At 41.2% G+C, this 16,002-nt stretch overlaps 1 protein-coding gene across 1 annotated transcript in view; it reads left to right on the top strand.

Annotated features, from left to right (window-relative positions):
• The window catches only part of LOC105744277 (anthrax toxin receptor-like), a 68,111-nt gene extending 52,645 nt beyond the window's left edge, over positions 1 to 15,466 (top strand). The window contains exon 16 of the mRNA XM_071215559.1: positions 15,251 to 15,466. Within this exon, the coding sequence (XP_071071660.1) occupies positions 15,251 to 15,466 (216 nt within the window). The remainder of the gene's footprint in view (positions 1 to 15,250) is intronic.
• The last annotated feature ends 536 nt before the right edge of the window (positions 15,467 to 16,002 follow it).

The raw sequence follows: 16,002 nt of genomic DNA, 5'->3' as shown, positions 1-16,002 counted from the left end.
TTTAACTGGATGGCAAAGTTTAAGTAACTCTTGCTTAATTGTATTTCTTCTAAGACTCGCTTAAATATCAAATCAAATTTACTTACCTTATGATTGAAGTAGTTCTATCAATTTCAGACATAACACTTTCTGGCATGTTTGAAACAAAGTACTCCCTAAAATATACCACTCTATGAATATCAGAAAATAGGGCACTCTCAAATACCAGGCACATTAAATTCTGAGTCTACTTAAGATTGGTTTATATTGAGAGAAAAAAAATGTGTCTGCTTTCAGGAGGAAAAATGGCTTCATTCAAACAAATTATCCAAAATTTCCTCCTGATGATGGTGCAGCTATCAAAATAAACATCATCACACTTGGCACATGTGCAATAGAATGAAGTTAGAGATGCCAATCAAGGTCTTAGTTTTCCTTCTCTGCAAAAAAACATGATGAAATGCATTTATGTTTCTAAGCTGCCAACTTTCAAATCACTGGTATCTTTTTATACCAAACATATATATTCAACTCCCACCCCAGTGCAGAGAATACCATAAACATTTTATGTATAATATATCAGTAATAGGTCACTTATTTAAAAATAGAAAATATTAACAGAAATCCATCACCATCTCATATTTCCTGTCCTTCCAAAGCAAAATAAATATTTCACAAAGCAATGAGTGTTTCATGCAATGCACATATACATTGTACTTGGGAAACTATGTTTATGCTAGTGTTCCAATATATTTGTTTATAGATGTGCATTATTGCCATTTGCATGTGAATAATGGTCAACCATTTTCTATTTGAGTCTCTTTTCTTGGAGGGCAGCATTCATCTCTGTTTAAATTATATGCACTTTGTAAGATATTGGAAAGCTAAGCTGTAAGACAAAACTCTCACTGTTGGTTTTCCTTTCTGGAAAATGGGGCATAAAGCCTTGTTTAAGTGAGTGATACTACTGAAAATAGAATACATCCCTCTGAGCCTCTCCCATGACCAATCAAGAATGAGTCAAATCTGAAACATGAATCTAGAAGAATAATGCAAACGTCCAGCTTCAATTTACAAATTGAAATGTACAAAGCCCAATCTTTGGCAGATCAAAGGTATTAGAGACATTCTGACAGTAAATTGTGTGGCTGTGCCTGAATCCTGTGACCCACGAGGTAAGACAGTTTGTGAGCAAAGTGGCGAGGCACAGGAACACAAATCACACTCTGTAGGAGGAAGAAAACTAAGAGGAAGTTTCTTTTTTTTAATTTAATTTACATCTATTTTCTCTAGATTTACATTTTCACATTTGTCACATCACAGATTAAAACATAGGCATGCAAGTTTGACCCATTCATTTTACAGATCTGGAGGAAAACCGGGATCAGAAGATCCTTACTGGCAAGTTATAATACATGTGGCACAGCTTGTAAGTCAAATGCTCACTGTGTCTGGGGTCAAGCAAACAATGTCATAGATGACATTATAATGTGTGGGAGTAACAGTCCCATGTTTCACAGGCTGACTCACAATGAAGAAACCATACCTGGAATTATACAACATATGAGAATCAGCTCATTGTAGAAAAAAAGCACGTAGTGAGTGGAGGCTCTGAAAACATTTAGTCTGTTACTCAACAGAAACGCATTCCCCAAGCAGAAAGTGTTTCCTTAAATGACATTCTGTTGAACAGGTAAACAATGACACAGCTCCATAAAGGATATTTAAACCATTGGGATGGTACTGTCAGGTGCTTTAGACGAATAAGGTATACACAGATGTCTAGACAGAAAAATAAAATTAGCACGTTTGCTATTACCTACATATTATCTCTCAACAACATACATTTCAAAAATTTATATTTATATTGTGTGTGTGTATATATATATGTTGTATGTTGTATATGTCAAAAGAACTTTTATTTACTCTAGTTTAAAGATTTACCCATACTGTTGGATAGATCTTATTATCCAGAATTACATAATAAAGTGTTCCTAGTCCATTCCGTTGCCTGTTGAGTAATTCCCCATCATATACAGGCTTCAAAATTCATTATCCATTCTCTTGTTGATAGTTTCCTCCTAATTTTTTTTCCAGATTAAAGACATGAGGAAGATTCTAATGGGTGGTTTCTTGGGCACAAAACGCAAGTCTTTCTCTAAAGTATATAGCCAGATTGGCGCTTAGGTTGAGCACCTACAAATTCAGAATTGCTCTCTTTCTGGTGAACTGTTAGTTTCACTTATTTCTTTATATCAATATATCCAAGGCCAGAATTTTGGGTTAATATTCTGGTGTATTTTTCCATCCCTTTTTTCCCCCAATTTTATCATACTTTTAAGATTTATTAGGAGTGTTTCTTCTAAAGAACAACTAACTTACTGATTTTTCTCCAACCTGTGTTCTGATTTAAGAGGCAAGGTTAATCTGTTTAAATTATCGGGTTTATTTTATGTGGACCCTATTAATTTGTTCTTTAAATTTATGTTTTATCTGTGTTTTGCTTAATCCTTTCCTGTCTTTTACTAGATTGATCAATATTTCTGCCTTTCTTTCATTTTCATTTATCCCTCCCCCCACTCTATTGAGATGGAAGTCAAGTTTTATTTCACTTCATGGTTTCCCATATATTTTAATTTACATAGTCAACTTAGCAAGTCTAAAGTTAATCATTTAAACTTTAATTTAACCATTGTACCTAGCAACTGAGGATCTCTGGATTCTTTAGCCCTGATCCCTATTTTCCCATGCAAATGGTGTTATGTCCAATATTTTATATCTACCTAGTTCTTACATACTGCCCAAATTTGACATTTATAAGGTCAGTGTTTTAAACTCCCAAATATTTTTTATAGCATTGCTTCTTGAATCTCATTCCTTCTTTATTTGTTCACTTTCCTTTCCCCTAAATATATACTTTAAGGTAGTTATATTTCAGTGAGGGTCTGATGGACATATACAATATGTATAATTATCTAAATCTTGTTTTATTTCACCCTCACCTTTGAATGATAGTTTAACTGGGTACCAAATTTTAGGGTGAGAGTTACATGTTAGCGTATTGAGGATATTATTTCAATGTCTTCTGCTTTCTATGGCTGAATGGAATTTTTATTGTTTATCAATAATATATTTTCCTCTTCTGATTTTAAAATCTCCTGTCTTAGATATTTTGATGTTTCACTATGTGTCTAGGTATGGATTTATTTTAATTGTTCTTGCTTAGGTTCTATTATTCCTGAATCTAAGGAGTCAGGTTTTCAGCAATTCTCTCTTTAATATTGACCCCCTTCCTGCTAGCTCCATCTTTTTGAACTTCTACTCAACCTATAGCAAATCTGCTCACTTAGTTTTACATTTCGATAATCTGTATTCATACCTTCCATCTCTCCATGACTCTGCACTGAGTTCTGTGAATTTCTTTGAATGCATTTTGCATTTAATTATTTCTGTTCTTTTGTGTCTAATCTGCCCTTTAACCCTTCTAATTTTCTCACTTCTACCATCTTTATCATTGCTAGATATTCAATTACAAAGTTATCTTTCTATTCAACATTTATCAGTTCTCTTATGCTCTGTTCCATTATACATATATATAATCATTTAAAAATTCATTTATATAAACTATTTTTTTTCATGTTTAGTTCTTTTTATTAGGGTAAGTGTGTTTTCTCTCCTGTAACTTGTTTCACTTGCAAACATATATAAACTATTTCTAACACTTTACCTGAAACTTGTGTGTTTAACCCTATGTTGTATTGCCTGCAGCTTCCCTCTAAGAGTTGCTTCCTCAAAAAAAAGACAAAGCAATTTCTGAATATCATTTTCAATTATTTCATGATGTCCATATTATCCAGTCCTGATTTTTAAAAATTAAACTCTGTATTTTGTTGCCAAATAACTGTGACTATTACTTTGGTATTGAATCACCCCGGTTCAGAGGGGATAGGTATTACATGCAGAAAATTTGCACATAAGAGAAAGTGGGCTTTAGTTTAGTTTAGATGTTGTCCCCTAGAAATGCAAGAAAACATTTAAAAAGAATAAACCTCCTTAGTGTGTTAATTAAATACTGTGATTTTTAGGTTATATTTGCTAAGACCTGACTTTGATGATTGAGGAGTGTCAATATAAAACACAATTTACTCTCTCCTATAATCATAACATACAAATTAGGGCCCCACTAAAAAAAACAATGTTTTTGGGTCACAGACTCCTATGAAAGTGAGTTTAAGAAACCAATCCGGCCAGACCACCAAGCACAATTCCTATGTCCAAATAAAGACCCACAGTGTAAAAGTAATAATATAAGCTCAAATTGGTGTAAAGAACCAAAAATACTTTTTAAGGAGAAGTTATTTGAATTAAGTGACTTTGCTAAACTGAAGTAATTTAAGAAAATTATACAATCAGATCTTTAAAAAATGAAAATAAAACTACAAAAAGGCTTATCATTCCCTCTGGGCAATCATGCCTGGAAGTGGAATTTGAATTCTTCCTTGAGACTCAACAAAAAATCTGTTGATACATTTCTTCATCATGATTACAGTTAGTTTGGTACTTTAAAAAACTGTGATAAGTGCTACTGTGTCTACTCAGTCTTATCATGGAAGCATTCAATATGTGAAAGATCATATACATAGGATCTCTTAAAAGAGTTTGCAGGGAGTGGGTGTAGCTCATAGGTGAGAGCTTGCTTCCCACATAGAAGGTCCTCCATTCAATCCCCAGTACCTCCTAAAGATAATAATCATATGGGGACAGCAGCACTCTAGGTACCCAATATCACTGTTTTAGGTTTATGTGTCTATTTCAAGATGTAAATAAAAAGGTGTCTACTCCAGTCCAGCCACCTACTCCCCAGGGGAAAGGTCCTTTCCTCCAGCCTTAGGAGCTATTCCTGCTATTCAGGCAGGGCAGCAGGGCCAAAAGTCACACAGATGGGGCTAGACAAGCCAGATGGGAGGGCTCCCCCTCCTGGTAACTGCAAAACTCTGGGTGAAGGGGAGAGGAGTGCAAGCCACTGGCCAGGCTAACATCATGGATCTTGTGAAAATCTGAGGCCACCAAGCCTTCCTACTTCAGGGCTGGAATGGAGATTGAAAATGGCAAAATTTTTACCCTGGAGGTAAAGAAATATCTGCTCCTCCAATATTCCAATTCTCCCTTTTTTCCCCCTGACTCTGGTATGGGGCTCAAAGTCAAAAGCAGTAGGGTCTCCTCTCCTCCCCTTGCCTGAAGCCCACCATTGGTGTCAAGTTCCTGGTCCTCATAGTTAACACTTGGAATTCCTTTGGAAATATATATATATTTTGGTTTTTAGTTTTGCTTTGGAAATGTTAAAGACTCAAGTGCAGATCTCACATACACACATGCACACATACACATAAAGGTGGCCCTTTGCACTGTAGATACTTACTCAAAGGACTTAGCAACTAGTTTTAAGGAGGTTGAGCTGTGGTATTCCATAATCTAGCAATGCTTGAAGCTGCCCATCTCCCACCCTATCCCATTACATGATAATAACAGATGGCAGGGCTCTTAGTCCAGGCCTTCATGGCAGCTGAAAAGAAACCAGACACCTGTGTTAATGAACAGTAACCATTGGTAGTTTCAACAAATTTGAGGCTCCTTTTTGACACTACAGCACTTAGGGTCTTTCACAGCCTAAACCTTCAGTCTAGTCCAGGACTTCTCACCACAGGACTGTCGACATTTGGGGGCCAGATAATTCTTTGCTGCAGGAGGTTGCGCTATGCATTGTAGGGTTAGCAGCATCCCTGACCTCTGCACACTAGAGGCCAGTCACCAGGCACACCCCCACCCCAAACTGTGAACCATGACATTTGGAAAGTCTCTAGACAAGGACCAGTGTCCTCTGGGGATGGGGGTCGGGAAGGCAGAAGGTTGCCCCAGTTGAAAACTATTAGTGTTGACCACACAAGGAGGTCTTCAGCCCATCCACAAGCTCTTGCCCTGATTTTTGGAAAACACATCGAGAGTACCATGTGCGCTGAGATTATAAGTGATTGGTTTGGAAAACAAGAGCTTTAGAATCTTACTTCCCTTCTGAATGAATCTATAACATCAACATCACAATCGGAATTGAGGATCTTATTAAAGATCAATTCTATATCCCCCTACAGAGCTCACCGAAGTCTTGGTCCCCTATGACATCAAACATTTTTACAAAACATTGATGTGCACAAAAGGAAGAGATAAGGGGGCATTTAACAGCAATACTACAGAATACACCCACTTTCACTATGCATGGCTGCTGCAGTTTCCCCTATGGGAGAACACAACAACAACAACAACAACAAACAAAGAGCCAGAACTCCTGGGGGCCTCCTCCTGGAGATGGAGTTCTCAAACTCTGGCTCATCTACAACCATCTGCTTTGAGAAAGCAGCTCTCTTGGGAATGGTGACAGCTATTGTAACAGGCACACAATATGTCAAGAAAAAGTCTACACTTCCCTCAAGTTTCAACTGTCTTGTTGTGTTTTAGTTTACTTCAGCGCATCTTGACCACTTGTCCTGGGATGTGTGTATTTGTCTGCCTGCCTCTCCACCAGAATTTAAGCTCCATAGGAAAGGGCAGGCATTTTTGGTCTACAGGTTAATGACTGCAATCTAAGTATTTAGAAAATGGTACTCAACAATATCTGTTGAATGAATGAAAGCTTAATTTGTCCTTATCACTGCAATATCATTCTCTAATTCCCCTCCAGGAAAACATAGCAAAAGAAGGTTTTCGTTTTGACAGAGAATATGGTGGCTGGTCAAGTTAATCATCTGTCAAAATAAAAACAGTTATTCTTGGGGAGCAGATGTCGCTCAAGTGGTTAAGCACCTGCCTCCCATGTAAAAGGTCCCAGGTTCGATCCCCAGGACCTTGTAAGGAAAAAATTTAAAAATAAAAAGGTTGCTCCTTAAAGAATACTCTTGGCAGTTATGCTTCACTGACCACAAATATTATGATGAAACAAAATGGTGATTTATGACAGTCATGTATCATGTAATGCAGAAGGAATTATGTACTGAAGTGTGCAAAAATTCATTTCAGGGAGCAGTGTGGTTTGTACCCAAGAGCAGAAAAGAAAAGGGCCTCTGGAGAAAAGGAAGGCCTGGTAGCTAGAAGCAGCCTTCCTCTTCTGGGTAGTTTATGCACAAATAGACAAGAACCCCCAGATCCTCCTTTCTGGCTGCCTCTGCCTCCCAGTTGGGTTTCCATGTTTGTCTTCCTTCTTGTACTGATGATCCACCTGGAGATGCAGGCTGCATTCCAACAATGGTCCCCCAAATGCCCTACTCCAAACCCAGATCCTGTGTATATGCCGAGTTACCACCCCTGTGATGATATATGCTATGGGGCAGAGTTCCCCTTAAAATAACATTTTCCAAGGAGGAATAATCTAATTACAGGAGACCCTCTAAAGCAGAGTGTTACTTCTGGCTGGTGGCAGAAAAGACAGAGGGATTAACATCAGAAGGAAGACTCAGTTTGCCCAGGCTGGTTGGAGATGGAGGGGCCACTTAAGAAATGTGGACGTGCTCTAGAAGCTTATATGACCTGACAGCCAAACCCCAACAGGACCTCAGTCCCACAACAACCACAAGGGATGGATTCTGCCACATCCATGTGAGCTTGGAAGAGGACCCCAGGCTTCCAGGTGATGATGCAGCTCGGCTAACACACTTGGACTTTAAACTTGTGAGGCCTGCGCCCATACCATGCCAGGTTTCTGAGCCACAGAACTGTCTAGTCACAAACAGATGTTACCTGGAGCTGCTAACTTTGTGATGATTGGCTAGGTAGCAATAGAAAACTTTGTGAATCCTTCCACTGTATTTTGGAAATATACAGAAGGGCAAAGAACAACTTTTCTTTCCAGCTCCTGACCTCTTGAGAAGCTGGCAACTTCTTGTTTGGCTCACCTCTCCAGTTTCACCCAAAGACCGCTCTCATTCTCTAGGCTTAACACCAACTAAACAACATCTGCAAACGCTTACTCACTGTGTTAAATCTTCATTCAAGCTTGACACAATCCTGCAATTGACTTCTGTCAATTTTCAATATCATGGAAACAATCGATACCAATAAACATTGCTTGCTTTAGCTTAAATTTTAAAATAAAGGTAGATTTAGTTATAACAGAATCCAAGCAAACTATAACCACTGAATTAAAAAGAGTTCCTTAGGCTCTTGTCAAACCCCACTAAACACAAACAAATAAGGAGGAGCCAATGAGGGAAGTGGATGTGGCTCACGTGATTGGGCTCCTGTCTAGCATATGGGAGGTTTGGGGTTTGATTCCCGGGGCTTCCTGGTGAAGCCAAGCTGGTTCACATGGAGTGCTGGCCTGTGCAGGAGTGCAGGTGCAACAAGATGATGCAACAAAAAGACACAGAGGAGAGACAATGAGAGATGCGGCAGACCAGGGAGCTAAGGTGGCGCAAGAGAGTGACCACCTCTCTCCCACTCTGGAATGTCCCAGGATGGGTTCCCTGTGCCACCTAAAGAGAAGACAAACAGACACAGAAGAACACACCACAAATGGACAGAGAGAGCAGACAACAGGGTGGTGGTGGGGATAAATAAATCTTTTTTAAAAAAAGAGAGTAGGCAACGAAATCCAACATACACCTGTGTCCACCTTCCAGAGCTCTCCTCCCATCTTGATAGCAATGCTCATTGGCATCTGTGATCTCTCTATGGTCCGCACCAGCAAGCACTGGCTCAGAATGGGACAGTCGGTACACAAGTATTTTTTTATGCTATCATACTTGTCTTCCCTGTTGTTGGACAGCATGCAGATGACCTTGAAAGCAGACACATGTGAGACTCCCAGAGAAACAGCCAGGCAGTGATAGGAGAAATGAAAACCATCAAGGAAGCAATTGAGGTGGAGCAATGACCAGCTAGAGTAGACTGATTAAGCAAATATTTGGGTCCAAGAGGGTGACATTTCTAGAGCTTTCATGGCAGCTGTGAGGGAGAGTGTGTGGAGAGACAGGCTGCAATGTAGGCGATTTGGCAGTTGCATCAAGAGCTTAAACTTGCACAGGTCCTTTGGATCTAGTGTTTCAATTCTCTGGCATTTATCATGAAGCCAACAAGCAGGGTTAAAAAAAACACTCACTGCAGGATTCCATCATAAGGATATTCATAAGGTGGCAGATTTGCCCCAGTGGTTAGGGCATTCGTCTACCATATGGGAGCTCCGTGCTTCAAAACCCGGGCCTCCTTGATCTGTGTGGAGCTCGCCCATGCACAGTGTTGATGTGTGCAAGGAGTGCCCTGCCATGCAGGGGTGTCCCCACATAGGGGAGACTCACATGCAAGGAGTGTGCTCCATAAGGAGAGCTGCCCAGTGTGAAAGAAAGTGTGTATGGCCCAGGAATGGTGCCACACACACAGAGAGCTGACACAACAAGACGATGCAATAAAAAGAAACACAGATTCCCCTGATGCTGACAACAACAGAAGTGGACAAAGAAGAAGATGCAGCAAATAGACACAGAGAACAGACAACTGGGGCTGGGGGAAAGGGCAGAGAAATTAATAAATAAATAAATCTTTAAAAAAAAAAGGATATTCACCATTTACTGGACAACCATGATCAGTCAAGTACTTACCAAGCATTTCATTGGACTCAGTTCATTACTTCTACAACCTACTGAGTTAGGTACTAACCACAGAACAAGCTGGAGAGTTCTGGAAACTGCCTGTTTATAAGCAACAAAGGAGGGTATCAAATCTTCACTGGTCTCAAGGCCTGGGCAGTCGAGGAGAAAGGGCTTGTTCCTGATTCAAAAGGAAATTCTTTGAAATGTTTCTTATCACATCATGATGCTCACAGGACCCTTTGGGGAGGCATCTTTTATTAGACTAGGAAATTCTCTGATTTTGGGAGTGAGGGTTCAGTCCCTGTCCTCCTGGTCATCCCTCAATCTCTGGAGAACATAAGAAGAAAGATTCTGGGGCTAGTCCTCTCCCCATCTAACCTACACCCTTAGAATATGTAAAAGGAGATGACTTGATGTAGAGAAGAGTCTATTGTACCAGGAGGTAAACTAGTCAAGTTCCCCTTCAAGAGGTGAAACAAAGGGTGGGTAGGTGGGTTGGTTTGTTTTCAGAAATCCCCAAATTAAAAGGCAGACCTTAATTTTTTAGGCAGATGCTAAACAAGCAAAGAAATTCCCATTATGATAATGAGTTGAAATCCAAACACTGACCAAACTCCATCCCATTCACAGATTCTCACATGTAAAATGCCATGCTGTGAGAGCTCCCAACAGAAGATTTCTCTGCTCTGAGGACTTAAGGCCACAACACCAGATGACAATATAAGATGGCACGTGATCAAGAAATAGGAAGCGAGCCACAGCATTTGAAGAGAATAGGATTATGAAAGCGAGGCAGCTCATGTAAGAATGATAAGTACAAGGAATTCTTCAGCATAGCCTGAAAAGTCCTCCTTAGTGGAAATTGTGAAGGAGAGAGAAGTCTAGGTTTTAGGTACAAGACAATAGGACAAACAGCTTGGTCACGTGGTCGAGAAAGAACAAGCTCCTAAACAGCATGCTGGAAGAAGCAGAAGAAAGAGATGTGTTAGGAGAAAGAACTGAAGGAACAGTTGGTGAAGGAATTCCCATCCCAGAATGACAACTAGGTCTAAGGCACTGGCTAAGGGAGAGGAAAGGGAAGATTCCAAGAGAAATACTGAGCTTTGTAAGAGACATGCTGGAGGAGATGTGTTATAGATGTAGTGAGTTATAAGTAGGGAGAGAAGACTAACAATCACATTTGGAGATTAACATCACCCACAGCACTTAGAAATCTAAAAACACCATAGAAATTTAGAGACTTCTGTGACAATTTCAAGTGTATGAACCTCAGAGAATTAGCATGAGATGATACTAAAAAATAGCTAAACTGCAGCTGCCTGAATTCAGCTACACGAGAGAGGTAAATTCGCTTTCCTGGGCTGGTTTCAGAACCACTTGGCAACACTCTAGCTTCTAAAATGCATGAGTATGCAGCTTTAGAACTACTCAACTGCTGAAGATGGATCATATATCAAGTCGATATGTACCATCTGTATTTTTGATGAAGCATGTTCATCTAAGACTGTTAAATAGGATTCAATTGTATCACCCACATCAATCCTATAAAATACATATATCATCTATATACATAAGATAATGTAGAACAAAACATATAACAAGAATTTTACATAGCCCATGAAATGAATTAGAAAATGGCATAAGATACAATGCTGAGACAAGCATCCTAGGGAAAATTTTGTTTTTGAAAAAACAAGTTCAATTTTCTGAAAACATGATTGGGAGCTAGTTATTACTACCCATGCCAATTCCAGATCAAGTTGCTATTTCTGAAGCCTCCTTCAACATGTATTCCACTAGCCACAAACCATAGTTCACAAAATCAAGGTTCAACATATGTCTAAGGGAGACAAAACAAAAGACTTTTTGTTTACAAAATTTTAAAGGGTTTTGTCAAAGAAGGAGACACATTCCTACAAATTAATATTTCAGTTCCTCTGCTGCTGGATTGCCAGGAACCAATTTTTAAGCTGGAATGGATTTCTGCTCTACATACTTACATTTTGGACTTTTCATAGCTATGCCCATGTTTTTTGTCACTTTCTGCAGACTCCGTGCTCAAGACATGGCAGCGTTCTGATTTTTCCTGGTGCACAGCAAGGGCCAGTCATGGAGGGACTTTGTCCTGAGTAAGAGCCCACTTCTATTTCTTTTGACCAGTCTGCAAGTTGTGAATGGGAGTCAAGCTGGAGAAGAATTCCAAAGCACATTATAAATCTGAAATGTTTTACCAACTGCGACTTCCTAGTGAAATACTACAAATGACAAGCTCCAATGCTGACTGAATTACTCACTTTTCCTTAAAAATATGAGTTAGTAAAATTGGAAATCTCCCACGGCTTACAGTCTTTTAGATTGATTCTATGAATTTGTGTCTCCATGGATAAATTTGGATTATTATGCCTTGAAAAAATGCCCACATTATTAAGTGATAAAACCATAATACAAAGCTTACTATGTGCCAGGCATTTTCTACACATTCTTATTGCAAGCCTGTTTGTTCCCTCATGGGGAAGGGATGGCTAATTTGAGAAGACACAGTGGTCACAATTATAGCAGGACCGAGTCCATTCCTCTGGCGTCATAATTCATTTGCCCCAAAATTGACACAACAATCTTGAAATGCTCTTACCATTCTTTCTCCTTGGATCATTTTTACTGATTTCAAAACTCTCCCTGAGAAGGACTGAAATTTGCTATCAAATTTCAGATCACAGCGTTGAAGCTCCCTTTGCACACACTCATCTCTGAAAATGGAAAATAGCTCATGAAAATAAGCAAGAAGCAACCCCATCGTTTGCAAAAAGCAGGTCGACTGTCCTTTGAGCCGGCGCTCATGCCTGCTGCTGCTGTGGAAATGCTGTGGACAAATACCTCCAACTCCAGCGCTGTCTCAGTTTCGCACCACTGTTCATGTAAGCACTTGAGAGCCTTTCCTTCTTGCCCCTCTTAACCTCTTTCAATATTCTAATGATGCAATAACTAGAGTTGGCCAAAAAATGTCATTTTCTTCCCAATTGTCATTTTCTAGTAGAAGAAGCTGAAATGCTGAGGATCTAGACAGGCCTTGAGTTTGGTACGCACAGCCAGAGAAGGAATACTTACTTTTGTGTAGTAGTGATGAATTTTTAAAAATTCAGGTTGCCTCTTTTCTGGATCCAACCTCATATGGACCACCAAATCTTTCACCATCCTATAATAATTACACTTCTTATCTGTTAAACTTTTAGAAAAGAAAATCAAAAGGTCTATCTGAACAAGCAAGGATCTACGTTTATGTCAGAGAAGACTAAACAGTGGCATCTGGGAGAGGAGGAACCCAGCAAGACTGGGCATCTAGTTCCAGGGGTATGGCAAGGTGCTGCCAGAAGCACACGTCTCCAGCCACAGGCCTGTGGGGCTCAGAGGGGCTCACTGTGGAAAGACCACGTGGCCCAGCAGTACCTGTCAAAGGGAAGGACTCAGGAATCAGCAGCACAGGTTCTCTCGGGTAGTTCCTCTGGCTCTTCTTCCACTTGACCTGGCTGATGAAGGGTGGCTGCCTGGGATCCATGACCTCTTGATGGTAGTGCTGCACAGGAAAAGCAAGGGGGCATGGCTGCCATTCTCAGGTGGAACCTCACTGACAGCCACGAGCAGGTGCACAAGGGTTCACCTTGTTCTGCTTCTTTCCGAGCATGCATGGAGGTGAGGAGGTGCACTGGTGGCTGTTTTCTCCAAGTTAGAGATGAGGCTCTAAGTTCTGTTTAGAATTCTCTCACTCTACACCTCCAAGGAACCATCCCTTGCCTTTCTCATTAGCAGACATATGTGTTGCTGCACAATGCATGCCAAGGAGCACAGGGCCATTTTCAGAAGAGACAGAAATAGGTGCAAAAGGCCAGAGGTGGCTGGGCATTTGTTGGTGGTGGTTTTCTTTTTGCAAGAAACCTAGGAGTGAGCCTGTGCTGCTGTCTGGAGCTTTCCCACGCAGGAGCACGGGGTTTACACACGCTGGTAGTAGAAGCACCACCACCTTTCACTGGTCCCCACTACACCACAGAGCTGAACAGAGCTCGGGGTGTGCTGTCCTTCCTGTGGGAAGATTTGCATCTTGCACGCTAATCCTTACTCTTTTCATAAATACCTTCACGTCATCCAGTGCAACATCAACTTCTGTATCATACAAATATTGTTATTCCTATTCACATTATTAATAAGTTTCTATTGAAAGCCAGGGCTGAATTTCTCTTCCTGGGACTCATGTATAAATTTAGAGGATTTCAGGTTTTCATTACACTGTTAAAATTAAGCAGTTTGCCTCCTTTTGTTCTGCCTTTCACACAGGGTCTCTAGACACGACCCTAACAATTTCAAATGTCACCCCCCATTTACTCAAGTATTTTACTGCAGGAGCCACCTCTTTATTTTTCATCCACAACCAAGTCTTCTACCTACTGTTTAAAGAAATAAAACAAAGTAGAGTTACTGTGGCTGTAAGACATTTAAAATGGAGCCAGCAGGTCACTCTATGGGGCACTCTTACAGAGGCCTGAATGAGATGTCACAAATGATACCATAAACTTCTAAGTCGGCAAAGCCTCAAGCAACAACGCTTCTCAAAACCCCAAGAACCTCTGAACCACAACATAAACCATAAGGTAAAGAACTCAGTTAACCATCTAACCTGAAGGACAAGAGCACCCCAAATACCCACAAACCACAAACAACTTGTCAAACTTCTTTCCTTTATAAACCCTGTCCTGGAAATGCCAAATGGGACATGATTTGAGGTGCTCCCTGAATCTGTGCTTCCCAAATTGAAATTCTAAGACTCCAGATAAATGGGTCTGTTGTCTTGCAGCTTAGTTTGCCATGTCTCAGTTGACACTACCGATACATGCAGGAAAGCAAGTTGCCCTATTGAAAATTGTGCCTTAACCCACTGCTCTGTGACATGGACACACATGAACTAGTAAGTATTCCCAGCTAATTCTGGGGTATCTGATAAGTGCCAGGCATGTGATACTGAAGATATTACTAAAAGCAAAATGGACAGTTTCTGCCCCCAGAAAGTCATAATCTAAAAGGGAAGCAATTAATAAAATAATCACCCCCGTGTGCAGGTACCAGCTGAGATACCTGCAGTGAAGTACTATTACCTCCCTGGGGGCCTATGGGAGGAAGGGCGCCCGGCTTGCCACAGTAGCAAACGGTGTGGCAAGAAGTGATACCGCCTCTGCCCACTGGGCCTAGATAAGTTGACCACGCCTGACTAGGCCTTTGCTGCTAACGGCTGGCCGGCGCTGCCCTCCCCCTTTTTATCTCCCGCCTAGCCCAACATCCGGCCAGCTCTCACTCCCCCTTTCCCCTCCCCTATTCCAAACCTCTCAGCCAGCCCTCTGCCTAGCAACCACTTACAATCACCTATCAGGAAGCAGTACCCGCCCGCACCTATCAAATCCCTCCACGCAGTCCCTAACCCTATAAAGCTGTGTCCCCTTCCGCAATAAACCGGACTTGCGCACAGACCTGGTCTCCATGGCTTTCTTCCTCCCCTTGCCATGCGTCCTCCATGCCTGAGAGCCCCTCTGAGGCTGTCTGCCACAGCCTCAGACGCCGCTGCGGTCTAGCCTGACCCCTCCAGACCCCCCCGTCAGCATCGGGGTGCAAGCCGCCCCAGCCGCAACTGGTGCCCGAACAGGGACTGGGGCCGGTCCGACGTGACCACTGCCTCACCCCCGTGGGACCTCGCTCCCACCCCTTCGCCACGCTCTCAAGGTAAGGACCCCCGTTATCGGCCCCCGGCAGAAAAATGGGCAGGCGTCTATCTTCCCACCAAGAGCCGCAAGTCAGAGCGCTTGCTGGCCTACTAGCCTGCCACCAATGTAAAGTTTCGGGCAGGCAACTCCAGGCTTGCTGGGATCTACTGGTCCCCTTCAACCCCTAGGTTTCCACTGCCAATCTCTCAGACCCTGATACCTATCTGAAATTGGCCCCGCCTATCAACAAGGCCAGCCACAAGCCCGAAAATCCACACAAGCTTATAAGGCAATCAACTCTGTTCCAGCAAACGCCCACCCCTGTTCACAACTCCTCAAGCTCCCTACTATCTACATGACAATGTAGCTCTGGGCTAGTAAAGGCTAATAATAGTTAATCCACTGGTATGAGAGAAAAACATGGCAACATTGGTGTTCTGTTTTATTTCCATGCTAATTCTAATTGGACTTCTTTAACCAAGATATTAAAATTAGTACAAAAATTTTATCAAGGTTTAAAAAGGAATTTCCAGTTTTAAATCAATAGTTTACTCCTGAACTTCAAGTCTCAGTATAGTCTTACAGTAATTATCCAAAAATGTGTGCTAATGGTCTGCCTAACTGCTGCTCAAGTTATTTTAGCTGATTGC

This window comes from Dasypus novemcinctus, chromosome 6 (assembly GCF_030445035.2).
Source record: "Dasypus novemcinctus isolate mDasNov1 chromosome 6, mDasNov1.1.hap2, whole genome shotgun sequence".
NCBI lineage: Eukaryota > Metazoa > Chordata > Mammalia > Cingulata > Dasypodidae > Dasypus > Dasypus novemcinctus.
This window is presented reverse-complemented; position numbering and strand designations above follow the sequence as displayed.